The 19,616-nt window shown below is 37.2% G+C and overlaps 1 protein-coding gene across 1 annotated transcript in view; it reads right to left on the bottom strand.

Annotated features, from left to right (window-relative positions):
- Positions 1-18,772, bottom strand: part of ACSS3 (acyl-CoA synthetase short-chain family member 3) — a 171,857-nt gene extending 153,085 nt beyond the window's left edge. The window contains exon 1 of the mRNA XM_011934117.1: positions 18,200-18,772. Coding sequence (XP_011789507.1) covers positions 18,200-18,510 — 311 coding nt within the window. The 5' untranslated portion in view covers positions 18,511-18,772. The remainder of the gene's footprint in view (positions 1-18,199) is intronic.
- Between the last annotated feature and the right edge of the window lie 844 nt (positions 18,773-19,616).

Genomic DNA, 19,616 nt, shown 5'->3' with positions numbered 1-19,616 from the left:
AGCAAACCACCATGGCACGTATATACCTATGTAACAAGCCTGCACATTCTGTGCATGTATCCCAGAACTTAAAGTATAATAATAACACAGAAGAAAAAGAAAATGGTATGCGCGCGTGTCGGCTTTTAAGTATCTGTGTTCTTTTTTGTGTAATTTTGTGTCCTCCCAGACTCTCTGCTTTCTGTAGGCAGGGACCATGTGCTAGTTCATTAATGGCACAAACAAATGCTCAATGATTATTTTAAAATAAAAGCTTGTAAGTGTGAATAAATGTGAAATGTAATATACTCTCCTGACACATTCTCCTTACAAATTCTCTGTTTACACATTCTCTTCTGACAAATAATAAAAAGAGTCTTATAAGGTAAATAGTCAGTGCTCAGCAAAAACAGTGACTAGCTCAAAAGACTACTGTTGCACAGAAACAGAGCAGGCTTTAAGTAGTTTTAAGAGGGCAACATTTTGCTTTCTTCACACAGTGATATCCCATCTAAATTACAGATACTTGGCCTTGGGAAGTATCAACTGACTGTTCCAGGAAACTCTCCAAATTGGGTAATTGCTTACTTGGAACAGAATAATAGCTGTATGTTAATTTACCACTAGGGATATTGTTTTTGTAAAAGTACTTGGAAAGTACATCTCTCCATAGCACAGATAATTATTTTAGCAGAGAAACCCGATGCAAAGACAGAGGCATTCCTTAGTCCCACTGATCCTTTCTACATGAGTATGTATACTCAGAATCTGGCCCCATCACACCATCTCTAGCCAGACTCTCCCAGCTGGACATGAAAGGACAACGTGGGCATCTTTAGCCCTGCCAGATCATCTCAGATTAAAACTAGGTGAATTGCCAATGGTGAGAAATGCAGCCCACAGGAAAAAGAATAGAAAGAAAAGCTTTCAGGAAATCGATGGCTGTTATCTGAACTGAATCCACTGTCAATGAAGAGAAAAGGCATGAATGAATGATCTTAAAGACTCTCCGGTTGTGAGTCATGCCTGACAGTAAATTCAAAGAAGTTAAGGATACCTTTTATCTTGTTTATTTGTATTCTACGGGAAAATGCAGGAAAAAACAATAAGTGAAAGGACATAGGATTTGGTTTAATCTAAAAAGGTGGAAAATGTAACATGATAATTAATTAGATTAATATTAAGGGTCAAAGTAAAAGATAAAAACATTTAGGTTTCAAAGCATAAGTATATTAAGTTCAAATACAGTGCTAATAACATCAACTTAAAAGTACAGTTTTTAAAGGAAAGCACGCTTCATCAGTCAGTCCTTTTCATGATTAACACTTAGGGACTCTCTTAGGAACAGTGATCTCCAATCAACCAATTCCGAAACGTCATGATGAACTTATAAAGAACAAAACTCCAAACAAGAGCAGGTTCCTAGAAACCAGATCTACAATCCAGGATGTTCCCAGGGCCACAAGTAGGTAACTTTAAAGAAACCTCAGAATTATCCAGAGAACCAGGAGGGAATGGAATGGAGGGTGTACTCTCCCTAATGACAGCTAGTACTTGTTGGAGAAAAACAGAAGCCTGTATTCCTGATGATAACAATAATGAAATTATGAACAAAGAAGGAAATGAGGAGAAGGAGAAGAAAGAGAAAGAGCAGCAGCAGCACCATGCAGGGGAGGAGGACCCCAACTAGCTGATGTGGTGTTAATGTTGCTCTGGTTAAGGAGAAATGGGAGGAAGAGAGGAGAGAAATAGACAAAGATTGACACTAATGTTCTCTAAACCTGAGGACTTTAGGACCATACATTTTTTCATCTTTTCATATTACATCTTTATCTTAACTATCCATTTCTTTCTCTTTCAGCCTATAACTCATGCAAAATGACATGCTGCAATGTTCTGATGAAATGCTCCTCTACAGTGGAGGCTCCCAGAAGGCAGAGAGCATATTCATTAACTCATTCTGCTCAACGCTTAGCTCATGTCCATAGGGAGGTGTTGAATACTAGCTCTTATTAAAGAGAGGGAATCCAATCAATCATTTTAGAATGTCCAAAAAGCACTTTTCCTTTCCATCGAGACTTACAAATTATTCTAAGATTGTTTCTGTAAATAACATGTAATTGGGAGAGAGACACAGGGAGCATCAATTGTGTCTTAATGTTTTACTGCTTATGATAAAAAGCTCTGAAGCAAATGTAACAAAATACTAAGATTTCACAAAATTCAATGTTGAGTGTCCTCTAAGTTATTATCTTTAGTCTTCAAATATTTCATTAGGAAAAAGATGGTAGGAACTTACAATATTTATTTATTTTTTCTTTGGAGAATGGCTGGATAACATACATTGAAATCTGCTAAGAATTCACCAGAAGGAAGGAAAGAGAAACACACACACAGAGAGAGAGAAAGAGAGAGAGAGAGAGAGAGAGAGAGAGATTGAGAGGGAGATTGAGAGGGAGAGAGAGAGTGAGAGGGGAAAAAAATATCCTTGGAATGCCAAGCCCAAAGATGCAAGTCTATCTGCCTATTTACAATAGCAAATAAAGACAAACCATCTAAATACCAATATGAAAAGATTAAGAAACACTTATATATTCACCCAATATGTTAAATATTCTGTGTACATTAAAAATAATGAATTAGAAAAATGGAAAAAACACTTCTTACAAGGGAAAAAAATGAGCTGCCAAATAATATGGATGGATAGTACAACTCCATTTTTCTATAAGAACAGAAATAGAGATCCAGGGAGTCAAACAGATTGACAGACATAGATTCTTGATTTTTTTAAAGGCATGACACCTACACATAAAATATAAATACATAAATGCAAAAACTGGTGAATCTGAATAAGACCTATAGCTTAGTTCATTGCATTATGCCAATGATTTTAATAATGTACTATAGTTATATAAGATGTTATTACTGGGGGAAGCTGGGTTATGGATACAAATGAACTCATTGCATTATTTTTACAACTTCTTGTAAGCCTATAATTATTTCAAAAAAAAAAGAAAAAAAAAAAACACTGAAGGGAACTATGCCTATGCCTAATGTACCAAGATATTTGACTTTCCTGCATTTACCTAATTAAAATTTAAAGTAATTCCTATTTTTACAGTGGGAAAAAAGTCATAAACCTACATTTCAATCAAATCAGAATTCTTTTTTTTTTTTTTTTTTTGGTGGCGGTGGGGACAACATGTCGCTCTGTCATCCAGGCTGAAGTGTGCAGCAGTGCGATCTCAGCTCACTGCAACCTCTACCTCCCAGGTTCAAGCGATTCTCCTGCCTCAGCCACCTGAGTAGCTGAGACAACAGGCATGAGCCACCATGACTGGCTAATTTTTTTGGAGTAGAGATGGGGTTTCACCATGTTGGTCAATACGGTTTCGAACTCCTGACCTCAAATGATCCGCTTACCTCGGCCTCACAAAGTGCTAGGATTACAGCCGTGAGCCACCATATCTGGCTCAGAATTATTTCTGAATAAATAAATCCCAATGAAAGTAATTTAAATGTAAGTCTCAATCCTAGGCCTTGCATTTATAAAACCTCTCCCTTGATAATTAAATCACACTACATCTCCATCTAGCATCCAACCTATACCTTGCACCCAAAAAAAACCTTAAACACACAGACACAAACATAAGCCACAAAGATAAATCCAACTACACTAACAAGACACCATTGGACATAACTTTAATGCTAAGCAAAACATAAAATTTTTATCCTTTTTTTCTAGCCTTATACTCAAAACAATCTGAGAACAATGTTACGAAGTATATCTTTACTTTATCTTTGTCAATAACCCCACTATCTATAGCCACATTCCTAGATGAAACGTTTTCCATTAACATTTTGATAATTTGAAACTTGAATACAGTGCAGCCTGCTCAATTATCTAAGAGTTCATTATCTAGCTGGTGCTAAGGAAACCCATTATCTCCTTTTATTCTCTCTTTTCTGATTTGTCTTTCCCTTGCCTTCCTACTTGTTATCACCTTTAACAAAAAATGAGAGGCTGCACAAAGGGATAAAATTAAGATTAGTTGTGTTTTTTTAATCTATTAAAGGATTCATTAGTTAGAAAATGGCCACTGTTCACCAAAATGGAACACTGTGTGCTCTAGTTTTTCACACCTCAACGATCAAAGGCAATTCAGAGTAGAACTCATTGTAAAATGAAATGGATTTTATTACTCTTATTTTCAGAAAATAATAACTAGATAATCCATATCACTTGTTATTACTCTACTTTTATTGAACAGGAAAATGAATGCTATTTTACTATAAGCAAAATGCCCTTTTTCCTCGCTTGATGTATAGCATTGTTTTTCAGAGTTAAACTCTATCTGGACTCTCATCTAGCGCCTGGAATAGTTCCTGGTCCAGACAGATCATTCAATAAATATTGGATGAATGAACAAAATAAAGAAGAAACAATGCATTAACAAATGAATAAACTCCAGAGCTAAAAGCAAAATAAAACCTACTTTTATAAATATAAAAGGCTAACAAACATATGTGTGTATGTATATATGTATATATACACGGCTTGTTCTTAAATCTGTAAGACTGGTATTATGAGAGTAAAATAGGATTAATTGGGGAGGAAACATGACACAACGAGAAGCTGATACACTCTCAAGCATAGTAAGTCTGTTTTCTCATCCTAGATCTGTTATCTCTGCATGGCAAGTGAGCATCAGCAAGTTACTTAACTTTCCTTAAATTCTTAAGAACTCATGCTTTTAAGAAGTTAAATAACTATGGTAAGAGGTGATGCTGTCATTATGCGCCAATATGTTTTGTATCCTGTAACACTTTAACACACACAAACACACACATACACAGGAATACACACTTAAAGTAAAATCATCTTTTGAAATTTAAAAGATTTTGATCTAAGAGTAGTATTATAGTATTTCCATCAAATATTGTCTTTGAAATACTAGTTATTTAATTTTATAAAAACCCTCCTTATTAAAGGTTTTTTTAATAAAGATAAATTTGAAAATTAATATTTCTATAAATTAAGTAAACCAAGGTAAGAGAAAATTTCATCAAATTGGGTCTATTAAGCCTGTAATTACAAATTACATTTTCAGACAGCTCTTGAAATATTTGAGCAAAGTAAAAAGATGCTTATGCTGGACACATGTAGATCTTGAGAAGTCAAGACCCAATATATTTAAATAATAATAAAAATAATAAAATCAGTTTTATATTTTTCTAAAATTCAAGCTTTTAACAGGTCAAGATAGGCTTTTACTCTAATATATTAAAATTTTATCATAATTTATGATAATAACATAAATGCATTCTAATTTGAAAATTTTTATATGATTGCTATCACTTTTTCATTCTGTGACTTTAGTTTTCTTAACATATTTACTAAAAGATGACAATCTGATAACATAATATCAACCCAATTCTTAATCTGAAATCCTTGGAATCTCATATGTGCCTAAGAGGCAACCTTTCCAGTTCATTCTCATATAGGTAGAGTCAGCCCTCCATATCCACAGGCTCGACATGCACAGATTCAACCAACCGTGAATCAAAAATATTTGGGAAAAATAAATTTTAAATAACAATATAATAATTTAAAAATACAAATTTTAAAAATGCAGTACACCAGTTATTTACATAGCACTTACATTGTTTTAGGTATTACAAGTAATCTAAAGATGATTTAAAGTATATAGGAGCATGTGCATAGGTTATATGCAAATATTACACTATTTTATATAAGGGATTTGAGCATCTGCAGATTGTGGTATCTGCAGGGAGTGGGTGGTGTTCTGGAACCAATCCTCCACATAGGTGAAGTATTTCCCTACTTTCCCTACTTGCAGTATATATGTATTTGTCTTGATAAATAGAAACCCATGGATTAAAAAATATCCTCTACTACAGCTTAAAGATCAATGAATGAGCTAAGAAGAGGCAAAGGCAGCCAACTGCCTGAAAATAAATCTTAGACCCAAAGCTTAGATGACAAAACTTCAAACTCTTTCATTCCTTGATAGAGGATTTGTGGATTATTTGGGGTTCTGATTGGATAGATGACTCAGGTAGTATCTACCTGCAATTTATATAAAAACTCAGATTTAGGAGATGGATTAAGAAGGCAAATCTGTGTATGGTAAAGTTTTAATATCAGTTCAACTGATATACAGAAGGCTCTGTGCATTCTACTGTGAAGATCACAAATGTAATTTACATCTGAACCCTGCTCTCCTATTACCCAGTGGTGATGTATCAAATTACTGGTAGAAGTATCAAGAGTGTGAGCTTACACAATACATGTGAAGTGACAAAATGGCGATGAGTATTGAGCACTTTTGCCAAATTTGCTTTAAAGAAAACAAGATTGAAGTGCTTTTTAGGAAAGAACCACTAAAAATGTTAAGATAAAATCCTTAGAGACATTGAAAGGTGATGAAATTGAAAAGATATGTGCAAGTTGGCTCTGGGAAAACAGTGAGGACTTCCATTTCTCTAAGAGGAGAGTGGAAGACATACAGAAACATAGAGAACAAGTAAAGCAAAGGGAAGTTAAATCCCTGATTAACATTTTTAAGAATGCTACGTTGCTTTCATGCTTTTTCACTCTCTAGGTTCTGCTACGCAAAACAGAAGGTAGAGAGCATAATTACCACCTATACTGAAATTAGGCTCTACAGTGTGACCCAACTGAGTTGAAAAAACTAAGTCCACCACTGTATGACCTCAGACAAGCTGCTTATCTTCCTGTGCATTTGTTTACAGTGTTATAAAAATGCATTATAAGAGTTGTTGGGAAGATTCAAAGAGATAATATATATATATAGTGATTAGCATAGGGCTCGACACAAATCAAATTCTTCATAATTAGCATTAGAACAGCAGTATTATAGTCTTTGCCATTGTCATTGTTTTGTTATTACTATCACCATTATCATTGCTGACGATAATACAACAGGTTACAGAAAGGAATGACTCAGTAACAAGCTAGAGAATAATCACGTTAGTTTCCTTCTCTTTCTGTTACAGACTCTCTACATATCATATTTTTGACTCATCCCATAAACACTCAAAGGAAGCATTTAACATTTTTAGATCATTTGTTTTCCAACGTTTGGCAACGTCTATGGAATAACACAGGTGAGAGACACTGCAACTCATTGTCCTTGCACTGGATTCCTAAAAAATGGGATATTCTTATTAGAACTAAGGGAGCCAGTTGCAACGCAATTTCCAAGAAATGTATCTCTGCACTTAACATACACCATTAATCAAGGTTTGCCCACCTGCATATCTTCTGCTTGAAAATGCACAAGGGAATTAGGATCAAGATAAAAAAGAATGGAAGAAAAATAAAAAGAAATAGTACACATCAAGGCATTTAAAAGTAAATAAAACCAACAACTTACATATAATGAAATCCTATTTTTTTATTGAGAGGTTGGAGGAATAAATTTTCAAGTGTTCATAATTAGATAAATCAATCAGGCTATTTGTGATCATGTTCTTACAAAAATAACATTAAAGCATACTATAAGCAATGAATAATATGGTCATTATAGATTTTCCTCAAGCCAGAAAACCAACAAAGTAGTTTTAAGGAAGAGGTTAATATTGCTTTCTGCTGTCCAGGAAACATTTCTAAAGAAGCTGTCAAGTCATTTAAAGCTCCCTTCCTCCCACCTTTAGGACTGTCATAAACAATAAAACATTAAAAGTTAATTTTTTCAAAGAACAGCTATTTTTTATTCCATATCTAGAATATTTTAGAGATGTAGACCCAAATTTTAAAAACTCTTCTTATATCACTATTTAAAAAGAAAAGTAAAAACTTTAAACAGTTTCAGTGTAGAAGAGTTAAAAAATCTTAAAAATCTAAAATTAATTGAGACGATTTTCAAGAAGCAGTAGAATATATTTAGGAGCACAGACGCTAAATTCAGCCGGCCTGGATTGAAATCTTAGCTCTGCTATTTACTAGTTTTATAAGTTTAGGCAAGTTTCTTAAGAAACTATCTTTCCAAACCCTTTAAACAAGAATAACAATTGACCCTACCTCAGAGAGTTGTTATAAATATTAAATAAAGTAAAGCACTTAGTATTGTATCTAGCTCATACCATGGAGACAATAAAAACTTAGCTGGTAGCTGTTTTCATGATAACGGGTTTTTTACGATAACAAATAATAAAAAGGTTAGCTATTTTATGATATACCTGATAATATTTACGTACTTTAGCTGACTAAATTATCCCAACAGTCATACAAAGTTATTATTTCCCCCTCAATCAGTAAGGACAGGCTGGATCATACCATATGATAACGACTGCAAAACCTCAGTAACTTGCAAAACTAAATGTTTATTTCTCACTCATACCACTCCATTGTGGGTTCAGGCAGACTCCCCAAAACATTGTCATCTATACGTTTTTGCTCAGCAATCCAAACCGCTTCTATTCTACATGTATTTCCACAATGGCCATGGCAGATGAGAAAGAACTAAGAATTGAAGCTCTGGCAATTAACTAAATGAAAAGCCTTGCTCCTCTTAACTGCAGTGGCCAAAGCTAATCACATAATCAATCACGTCTGTGTGGGGAAGACCAATCTTCCTACATACTAATAGAGGAGAATAGATGAGAAAACAAACGACACAAAAAATAGTAATACGCATCACAGTATGTATTTTATAATTCTTCTGTATTATAATTATTTGGACCAAGATTTTGTTAAAAGAGTACAGGCAAGATTTTTTACCAGAAATCCGTTTTCTCCACTAACTGATTCTCAACATTTTTTCCTTCTAACCACCAAAATTAGGATATCCAACAAATTCCATTGATAACAGTGGCAAACTTCATCTGTACTTCAGGAGGGAGAGTTGGGAGGGAGAATTAGAGAAAGGCACAGTCTAGGTATTTGTGGTTTATTATAGAAAAATACTTGCCTCTCAATTGAAAATCAATGGAATTCTATGAAAATAAGAAAAAGAATGTGGAGAGAAAGCAAAGTGAGATTAGTGTAAAGGTGGACTTTTCTAAGATCCCATGCTCTCATTAGATTAAAGTTATTTAGCAAATGGTCAATAATACTGAGCAACTATTTTTTTTTTTAATCTTACTAAATTTTTCTACAGATATCTATACTGGCCAGATCTACGGTAGAAATCAAGCATTCTTTTTCTTCCTCTTTCTTGTCTTCCTCTTTCCTCCTTCCTCCTCCTCCTGCTCTTCTTCTCCTTCTCCTTCTTCTTCATCTTACCAAATTTATTTTACTTAACTGCTGCATCCACTTAGGAATGACATCTTGAAAGATTATACTTGGCAAGTGTTATTATTCTACCATGAACACCTTAAGCGAAGGTATTCCTATTGTCCAGAGTCAGGTCATAAGTCAAAGACCTACAGACTTTAATTGCTTTTCCTCTCTCTTAAAGCAATTAATGTTTTAAATTATTAAAGCCATATAATTAAACTCTATCCCTCTCTAATTTAATATTGGAAAGAGTTTCTGTTTTTTACTATCCTCATATTTCCAACTGGACTCCTTCAAACTCAAAATTCACAAACTTTAATTTTTCTAAGGTATTATAAAAATAATACCTGTCTTTTCTATGCACTGTTCCTTACCTCATTCAGCTAAACACTGACAAAAACAAATATAATTAATACCTTTAATGTAACAAGTTCCCTATCCACATAGTTTAGATAAAGGATTTGAGTTCCACATTCACGTATACTTGAAACTGTAATTTAGAGAGGTTGTTACATTCATATATATAATTGCAAAGATTCATTAGCCTCCCACACATTTTTCTTACAAATGTCACATCACAATGGAAAGCAATGATCTCCCTCATAGGGTTGCTGCTTGTTGCTTATGAATATAGAATTAAAAAAGAAGCAGCAGCAGCAGCAGCAAATAACTTCAACCACTGTATTTTTTCCTCCTTTCAACTAATACTATATGTGGCATGACAAAAGAAAAGTAAGCCACCTTTCAGGAGGTGATAAGAGTTTGGATTTTCCCCCAACACCTGGTAGTTGATCAGTCACAGCCGATTGAATTTCCATTGTTCATTGATTGCACCATTTGCCAGGCAATCCATCCTTGCTTATGTAATTGCAGCATTCCTGTAGTTCACTCTGTTCTGTCCTGAAGGTTCAGCAGCATGACAGGCTGAGAAAATTAGATACGAGACAGTACCAAGCTACTGACCTTCAGAATATAAAATAAGGCCCATCTTTTAAAACTGGTCTTTCTTGATGAGGTTATTTTGAGAGGCCTTATTTCTAACAGGCAAGTTTTCATGCCAACCAGATACCTTCTTAAAATATTTTTATATCTATAAAATAATGATGATTTTAAATTTTAAATATACCTGTACTGTGTACAACGTATGAATAAATTCATTTAATTTAGAGTTTGTCAAAAGGAGGAAACTTCTTCCTCTTTATATAACACTTTTGCCTTCAAACCAGCATTAAATGTATCTTTAAAAATATCTGACAAATACTGAATTTCCCAAACAATTTAATGTAGCTGAGCATTTGTTTGCCAAAGAGCCGAAGTTCAATAGGGGGATTAAATTGCTTTCTGGATACATGAAATCCCCATTATATTTTCTTTTATTTTCCTTTGAAGCAATCTCAAACTCACAGAAAACTTGCAGTTACAACATGAAGTACTTTTTTTTTCCCCTTTGCAACCTTTACTGACATGATACACAAGAACCCTAGAATAATTCAATATGTAATTGTTACTAATAAGGACATTCTTCTAGAGAACCATACTATAACCATCAACTTCAGGAAGCTAATATTGACACATTACCAGCATCCAATCCTGAAATCCCATTCTGGCTTCTTACTTGTCCCCAAAAATATCCATTGTAGTGAAAATATTCAGAAACTACCTCTTGCATTTAATTCACATCTCTTTGGTCTCCTTCAATTTAGTAGCCAAAAATCTATTTCAGGTTTGCCAAGACTTGGCAATCTGACTTCTGGAACAGTTGCCTCGATATTTGGAGGAAAAGATTCTGAGCTTAGCCACTGGAGCTATTACTGCTAGCCACTACTAACTAGCTGTGTGGCCTTGAGCTTCAGTTCCCTCATATGTAGAAAGGGCATGATAATACTAACTTCGCAGCATCTGGGGAAGAAATAAATGGAAATACATGACTCTATTGTATAGCTGATAGTTCAGAGAAAGGACTCAACAAATACTAATTATCTTTTCCCTTTTCAACTGCTTCCTTATCCTCCCTGTCAGACTCACAAACAAATGTAGAGATATTTAGCTCACTAGAATCACTCTAGTGTTTAAAAAGAACAAACAGATCTACTGAGTACTTTTTATACCAATTTTGAGAATTTTGCAACCTGTTTCTTTCAGTAGCTCCTAGTAGCAAAAGCAAAAAAATAACATAAGAAACAACACAAAGTTCAACTTGCAAAAACAAGGAGTCCTGTTGAGCAGTAGGCTTCAAAACAAGCAAAATTCCATTCATTCCTATTTCATAATTTCTTCACTTCAGAATTTAAGCATAGATTTCTTCTTAAAGGGAGAAGAGGAAATAAGGAATGAGGAAGAAACTGTCTTTTACTTGACCCAGATACCACCATACCGCCATATATTATCCTGTTTCATCTTCCTGTCACTGTCGAATATCCTCATGGAATGTTTTTGCCTATACCAGTTCACTCTGTAATGCGCTATTCTGGCTTTGGTCCTCATCTTAACATTGATATTATATTATTGAAAGTCATCAAGGATCTCTGAGTCACAGCAGATTTTTTTTTTTTCAATTCTCAATAGCCTCAAAGCATCTCTAGAGTCCTTGATCACTATTTTTTATTTTTTTTTCTCCTTTACAATGCATGACACTAAAATATCTCGCTCTTTCTTTTCCTCTTTCTTTGAATGTCTCAACCATTTCCATAGTTTTTTTTTCTCCCACTTTTTCCCAAAGTTCAGTCCTTTTTCTCTTCTCTTCCCTTTCTTTCTCTCTTTCTCTTCAACTTTCATAAGCTTCTACCTCTCAGCTCTTTAAGATTTATACTAAAATCTATAATTCTACATCAAACTGTCTCCCAGTTTTCAGCCTTGTGGTTTTAATTGCCCCATCAATTCCTCATCTGGACATTTAAGTCAGATTCTTACAGTTATCATTGTCTTTACTTCCTTGCATCCCGCTGCCAAAAAGTCACTATGTGTAATTTAATTTTTATTCCTGACGTTCCTCTCTTTCTATACCTCCTGCTATTATCCTAGTTCATTAGTCACACTATTTTATGTTCTTGTTACTCTGTGTTTCCCAATATCCCTCATTTCCCAACCTACCAAGAAATATTGAAATCTGAAGTCAAACTTGGCTTCTGATACTACTTTCATCCTACTACCTTCTTAACAAAATGTTTCCATGGATCATTACTGCCTTACTAGGTACTGCAAACAAAAATGCTCACAATGGAAAAGTTAATGGCTGGGACACGCAAAGTGTAATGCAATAGGGGTGAGGACAGTGAATAACAAACAAGCACATGTACCATTTAAAGGGTCAGCAGCTGCTCAGTTCCAGCAAAGAGTTGCTGTGCAGGAATCCTGACCCATTGCTGACAGATATTCTGGTTTTTGGTTGTTGTTGTTGTTGTTGTTGTTGTTTGTTTTTTCGAGACAGAGTCTCACTTTGTCACCAGGCTGGAGTGCAGTGGCACAGTCTCAGCTCTGACTCCTTGTATCAAGCAATTCTCCTGCCTCAGCCTCCCAGGTAGCTAGGATTACCGGCATGCACCACCACACCCAGCTAATTTTTGTATTTTTAGTAGAGACGGGGTTTCACCATGTTGGCCAGGATGGTCTGGAATCTCCTGACTTCGTTATCTGCCTGTCTCAGCCTCCCAAAGTTCTGGGATTACAGGCGTGAGCCACCGTGCCCGACCCATTTTTTCTTCTTTAAAGAGAAGACCAAGGGCCAGACACGGTGGCTCATGCTTGTAATCCCAGCACTTTGGCAGGCCGAGGTGGGCGGATCACAAGGTCAGAAGTTTGAGACTAGTCTGGCCAACATGGTGAAACCCTATGTCTACCAAAAAAAAAAAAAAATACAAAAATTAGTTGGGTGTGGTGGCACACATCTGTAATCCCAGTTACTTGGGAGGCTGAGGCAGAAGAAACGGTTGAACCAGAGAGATGGAGGTTGCAGTGAGCGGAGATCACGCCATTGCACTCCAGCCTGGGTGACAGAGTGAGACTCCGTCTCAAAAAAAAATAAATAAAATGCCAAAAGCTGATTTTTTTTACAAGAAATTTAGAGTTTTAGACAAAATATTCCAATTTTTAAATGCTAACGAATTAAACAAACAAAACTTCTAGGTCAAACAAAGCCTATCTGCGGGTTTTAAGGCATGTTGTGACCTGCAGCCTAAGAAGTAAATGCAAATGCCTTAGCTTGCTACTCCAAGCCTTCTAAAAGCAGGCCAAAACTATTTTCTGAAAGTAAGTCCCAGCAACTCAGACAAGCCACTAAAAGCCGACTGGTTTATTATAACTATCCTCTACGGACACTTGGCTTTTCTTACCTCGATGTTTTTGTCATCTTGTTCTCTGCACATAAATGACTTTTCTCCTAAGTCCTACTTTAAGATTCATTCTAAATGCTACCAGTTCCCCTCAAAACTTATTGGACCACATTAGCTCATGGGAATATTTCTTTCATATTCCAAAGATAATCATATCTAGTTTTATGTGGCAGGGACAGTCCTAGGCATTTTACAAGCTTCCCTCACCCAATTTAATCCTTAGAAATAGATACTGTCATGATTCTAATTTTGCAAATAAAGGTATTGAAGCTTTCTCAGCTTAAGTGGCAAAGCTACAGTTGAACTCAAGCCTGTATTGACCCAGTGAAGAAGGAAGAATAGGAAATTTACATTTTGGTCATGTATTATATGACAGGTGTTATGTGCCAGGAAAAAATTTAAAAATCCTTAACATAACTCAAAAGACCATTCACAATATGGCTCTCTCCTTCCATCTCAAGATAATTTTCTGTCATTTCTTAAGCCCCAACCACGTAAACCTTTTTAAGTTTCTGGAACTTACTAAACATGTCTACCTCATGGCCTTTGCATATGCTATTTTCTTTCCCTGGAATGTTCCTCCTCACTTCTCATGTGTCTAACTCCTACTCATTTTGATTTCAATTTAAACATCATTTCCTCTAGACCCATCTCATGATCCTTCTAAAGAAGACAATATCATATCCCTTAAGAAAGATTGTATTACCTAGCATCAACTGCAACTCTAAATTGTGTTCATCATGTTGAAAACCAGATACGCATGTTCTCACTTATAAGTGGGAGCTAAACACTGGAGACATACAGATATAAAGATGGGAACAATAGACACTGGGGATTCCAAAAGGTGGGGAGGGAGAGATGAGGCCAGGGTCGAAAACATACCAGGTACCGTGTTCACTATCTGGGTGATGAGTTCAATGGAAGCCCAAACCTTAACATCACACAACATGTCCATATAACAAACCTGCACATGTACCCCTGCATCTAAAATTTAAAATTAATTTCTTTGGTAATAATTTAATGCATGTCTTTCATGCTGCTGTGTGGTGAGTTGCTTCACTATCTTTTTCATCATTTTCTCTATACTGTACATGCAGTGGGTGAATGATTAATGTCCTTTAATTCTTATAAGCCATTTTAAGACTTGGCAGGATTAAACAACCTTAATCTAAGCTAGTAAGGAATTGAGATCGTGCATGTTGAGAAACCCACACTATTTAGACTACAGAAATGTTAGCCAAGCTTAAGTTATTTTCTAATAATCTGCATTTAGTTAGTCTTTTCCTTTTTGGTTTATAGTCACTGTTAATACATATTGATTTCTAAACAAATGGTATATGAGAATCCTATCATTGAATATTGTTTAAATAAAAGTAAACTAAAATTGGATTGTAATGCTTCCATAGAAAGAGATAAATTGATGGCCCAGAGAGTCAACCACAATACATAATAGAAAAGTGAGTTGACTAATCCTTCAGAGAGTGGCAGCTGGATTTCAATTTCAGGATAGGCAGCAGGATGTCTATCAGGAGAAAATAACCAGAAACATCCACTTTGTTGTTCCAGGATTAAAGAAATTACTATGATTGCAGTTCTCCACTGAAGTCTCTCTAATAGAGACTTTATTACCCAAAGAGCCAGGTTTTAACAATATGGAGTAACCACCAAACTGCGAGGAGAAGCAATTATGTATAAATCCCTAAAGCACCTACTCATAATTTGGATTTGTTTTTTGAAGGTCTCAGAAATTACACGACTGGAAATGCATTAAATAGAGTCATTCACTACAGTGGAAGTTCCCTTCCATATATCACCCTTAAAGATTTCTACTCCCTGTCTATATTACTGCATGCATAAAATATTGCATAGCTTATGTCACTGCAAAAACTAATATTCAGTACTATTTATGTGTTGAGACTTTTGATAAGCCTGAGGATTCTGAGGGGAGTTTACTTTTATGAACAACAAACAGACAAGCTTATAATGAAGAATCTCTCTTGCCTCTGGGAAGCCAAAGGGCATCAGAGACTGTGACTACACGTATGCCAGCTCCACAGAGGACGGAACAATTAGCTAGAGCAATCTCGCCTTGTTTTGCTTAAGCACTTGGCTGTCAATATCTCCCTTCTCCAGATCTCAGCTTCAAAGAAAGTAAGTAAAGCTCCTTCACGCCAAATTGTGCCTAAACCCACTTATCACCTCCCAAAGAGGTGTTTTGTTTTATAGCAACAAAAATCATCAAAGCTATGTATCCAGTTAGTTGACTCTCACTTTAAAAATTTATATGCCAACTCTGCCTTAGATCTTGGGGATATAAAACCAAACAAAATAAAACAAAAGTAAATTCAGTCTGCCCTTCCTTGAGTTCGGCTTTGTGGAAAATTGCTAATCAATCAAGACTATCTTCACTTAGGTATCCAACGCAGTCATAGATTTAAATTGAAACTACTGACTAACTGAAATTTAAGATTGGTCTCCTACGTCTACTTCCCTCCCAACCCTGCTTGCCCAATCAGAATTCTTGTAAGATTGAATCGCACTGCTGAAATAAAGAGAGTCAAAGTTTTACCACTTCTTCACTTTGATTTTCTAGGCATGAGTTCAAGACTGAAAAGATAAAGAATTCGGATACAGTGTTATCAAATGTTGATCTATAAAAATATAGTGACCCTTTCACAAAATTTCTCATTAAAGACCTCTTATACATACAAATTTTAGAAAATGTAGACAAGCAACTAGATATTACAAAAAGAAAGCAAGTTATTGGAAAGGAAATCTCCTAATCTTAAGCTCTACTTGCTGGGTACATTGACACTCACTCCCAAGGCTCTCTCCTGGGCCTTTGCTGATCCCCGATTGCACTCTCAGATCACTCCAGTCTGTCCTTTCTCCTCCATTCCCATTGCCACTGTCTTAGGTCTCGCCCTCACTGTTTTTCATTTAGAATATACCTGTGTTTTCTTAACTGAATGCTACGCCCATTAGTTTTATAATGGAGATGGCCACATAAAATCATTTATAGCACCATGTTTTATGACAGATATTTGTACACGAAACTTTGAGAAACAGTGATGCAATAATCTCTGTGTTTTCATCTGGGGAACACTAGGAGAGTTTCCTGCTCCTAAGATAATTGTGGTCTGAGAATACAAAGAGAGTTACTCTTCCTCTAACATTTATAGGGCCTAGTGTATAAAGACATAGTATTCATCCCTTACTAAGTTAAGCCTCCACTTATTTCCATATTTGCATTTCGGCAAAGTGAAACGGAACACACAGTCAGTAACTGTGAGGAGTCGAACTCAAATCCAGGTAGTCTGGCCTGAGAGTCCATGCTTTTAATCTTTACGACTTCTAGAAATCAAGGACTAGGTTTTACTCATTGTTGAACACCCAGTGCCTTGTTCACTGTCTGGTACAGAAAAGAGGACCAATCAAATACTATTGAAAAAAATAATTGATAGGAATGGGCAAGGTGCTTGGATTCTAAAGGAGACACCATGTCATCCCCACACACTTATGAGAGGACTGGGCATGGTGGAGACACAGAACAGGCTCTTGCTAATTCCATCCCGGATTTTTTGCTCTAACCATAGAGCCATTTGTCCACTGCAAACCTGACCGTGTCATTCCCCTCACCTCATTGCTAAGCAGTGTTTTTCAAACTTTTACAGGAGACATACTCTCTAATGGCTGGCAGATGAGAGCAATCACACCCCCAGCGGGCAGGCATATAAGGAGCCACCCTCTGAGATAATCAATGACTGTGCCTCACCCTCAGTATTTGAGCAAGCTTGATATTTATTCTACAATGTGTCTCTGTTTGTTGTAACACAAAAAATAATGCTTATAACTTCTTATAATTCCAACTCCAGGTAGAAGACTTTACAAAATACCATGACTTCTAACATCACCTGGCCTATATCTATCTGTATTCTTTCTGGGTACTCCATACTGCAGCTTCATACACACAACAGGCCTATGGATCTGGTCCAAGCTACTTAACACAGTACATAAATCCCTTCCCAACCTAGCCCCCAGACTCACCACTTCCCCTCCTACTTCTCCAGCCACCACAATCATTTGCAGTCACTGTCTCAGTCACATTTCAAGCTGTTGTTCACCTCTAGAACTTTGATAATTAGGGTCTTTTCAACTTTGAGAAGACATACTCATCCTTCCAAACCCTTCTGGGGTGGGATTTTATTGAAGTCTTTTCTAAACCCTCCCTCCCCACAGTATGAGGATACTTAGTTATAATTCCCTAGTTTATTGCACCACTTGCTTTGTTTACGTAGTAGCTCCCCTACTAGACTGTGCGGTCCCTGGAGGCAGGACCTTGTTTTAGTCCTCTTAATATTCCCAGTGGCAAGCAGAGCCTTGCCAGTCAGGTAAATCCCCCGTTTATGGGACACTGGGTTCACAATAAGTAACAGGGTCCCTCAAGAGCAGAATGCAAGAGAACTGACTATGAAATTGAAATGAAATACGAATTGAAGGGTCTGAACACATCTCCAGTTTCAATTTTCTTTCGTGATAGAATGCCAGATTCCAGGTCCCAGGGAGGTCCTGGCCCCCAAAAAGTTACCAGGGATGGGGGGATCAGGTTTGCACAGAAGTCACTCACCAACTGGTAGAGGGCGAGTGTTTGTTCTCCAGCGTTTTGGTCCAGGGCTTGTACCAGCTGATCTGCTCAGCAGCTTTGCCCCAGAACCTCTCGGGGTCGGTCACCGAGGCTGTGAAGTGGGTCTTGTACTCGTTGCCACTGCCAGAGGACAGAGCCCTGCAGCCCCGACCTCCGAGACCGCCCCGCGGGCCTGGGGCCACTAAAGCCCTGAGGGCCGCACCGGCTCCCCGGGCCGGAGAGGACCCGGGCAAGGTCCCTCCGAGCCCCCCTGCGCCGGTGACTTTACGACACTGCAGCCAAGAGGGTTTCATCTCCGCCGGCCACCCGCGGTCCCCGAGTGTGGGACAAATGGGACTCCTGCAACTTCCTGGGGCCTGAGGGAAGCGAATAGGAGGCGGGGGCAAATTCCAAAGTGAGCCCGGAGCCCAGAAGTTTGGAAGCCACACTAGAGTCGCCGGGCAAAACCGACCTGGAGCGACCGGAGAAGCAACAGGCTAAAGTGGGGGCCCCGGGACAGGGGTGTCACAGCACAGTTGCAGCAGGTTAGTTGCGCCGCTGCACGAAATCCAAACCTCTACACGAACTTCCAACCCCCGGAAAAATCGCTCTCAAACTCCAGAACGTCCTCCCGATTTCAACACACAAGTACTCTTATGAGGAGGCCAACGGCCCAACTCTGTCTATTTTCAGTCCATCAAGTTGTACATGGCTGGTTTAATCTTTGGGAGGTCGTTGGTGGAGGTGGCGTCGCCTCTGACCTGCAAGACACCAGCAACCCGGTGAGTTGCAGCAAGGCTCCTGATTGTTATTTATTTATTTATTTATTTTTAAAAATTAGCTCAGTCCCTGGTTACTGAAAACACAAGCGGCTCCAGGGCAGAGATTGCTCCGGGATTTCCTGACCACTGAGAGGGTAGGAGGAGTGAAAGGAGGCTGTGCCAGACAAATTGGGAAGTGCTTCTTGGAGTGATTGACAGGCCACAGGGAAGGTAACCCCACTGGGATGTGGATTCACCTGCTGACCAGGCTCTGCATGGGATCTAGACAGAGAGCAGATAGGACTTGTTGCATTGCCTCCCTTGTAATTTGTCTGCTTAGAGTTTCTGTGGCTTTTCTTCTAACGAGAAAACAAAACAAATAAACAAACAAAAAACAAAATAGGAAATAAGTAAAGATGAATCAAAAGAGGAAACTAGGAAAATATAAAAAGAAAGGTGGTACATATTACCATCTAGGTTTAACATTCTTCAAGCTCCGCTATTATTCATGCTTTACCGAGATTCAGATGCAATCTTTTGCCTTAATATTATGCCAAACACATTCTGTCTTGGTGTGACAGTATTTGCAGTTTTAAATGTAAAGATATGTATTTCCAAATCTGAGGTGAGAAATAGTGACATGCCCCTGACCTCGGGAA

This window comes from Colobus angolensis, unplaced genomic scaffold, assembly GCF_000951035.1.
Source record: "Colobus angolensis palliatus isolate OR3802 unplaced genomic scaffold, Cang.pa_1.0 Scaffold131, whole genome shotgun sequence".
Classification (NCBI taxonomy): domain Eukaryota; kingdom Metazoa; phylum Chordata; class Mammalia; order Primates; family Cercopithecidae; genus Colobus; species Colobus angolensis.
This window is presented reverse-complemented; position numbering and strand designations above follow the sequence as displayed.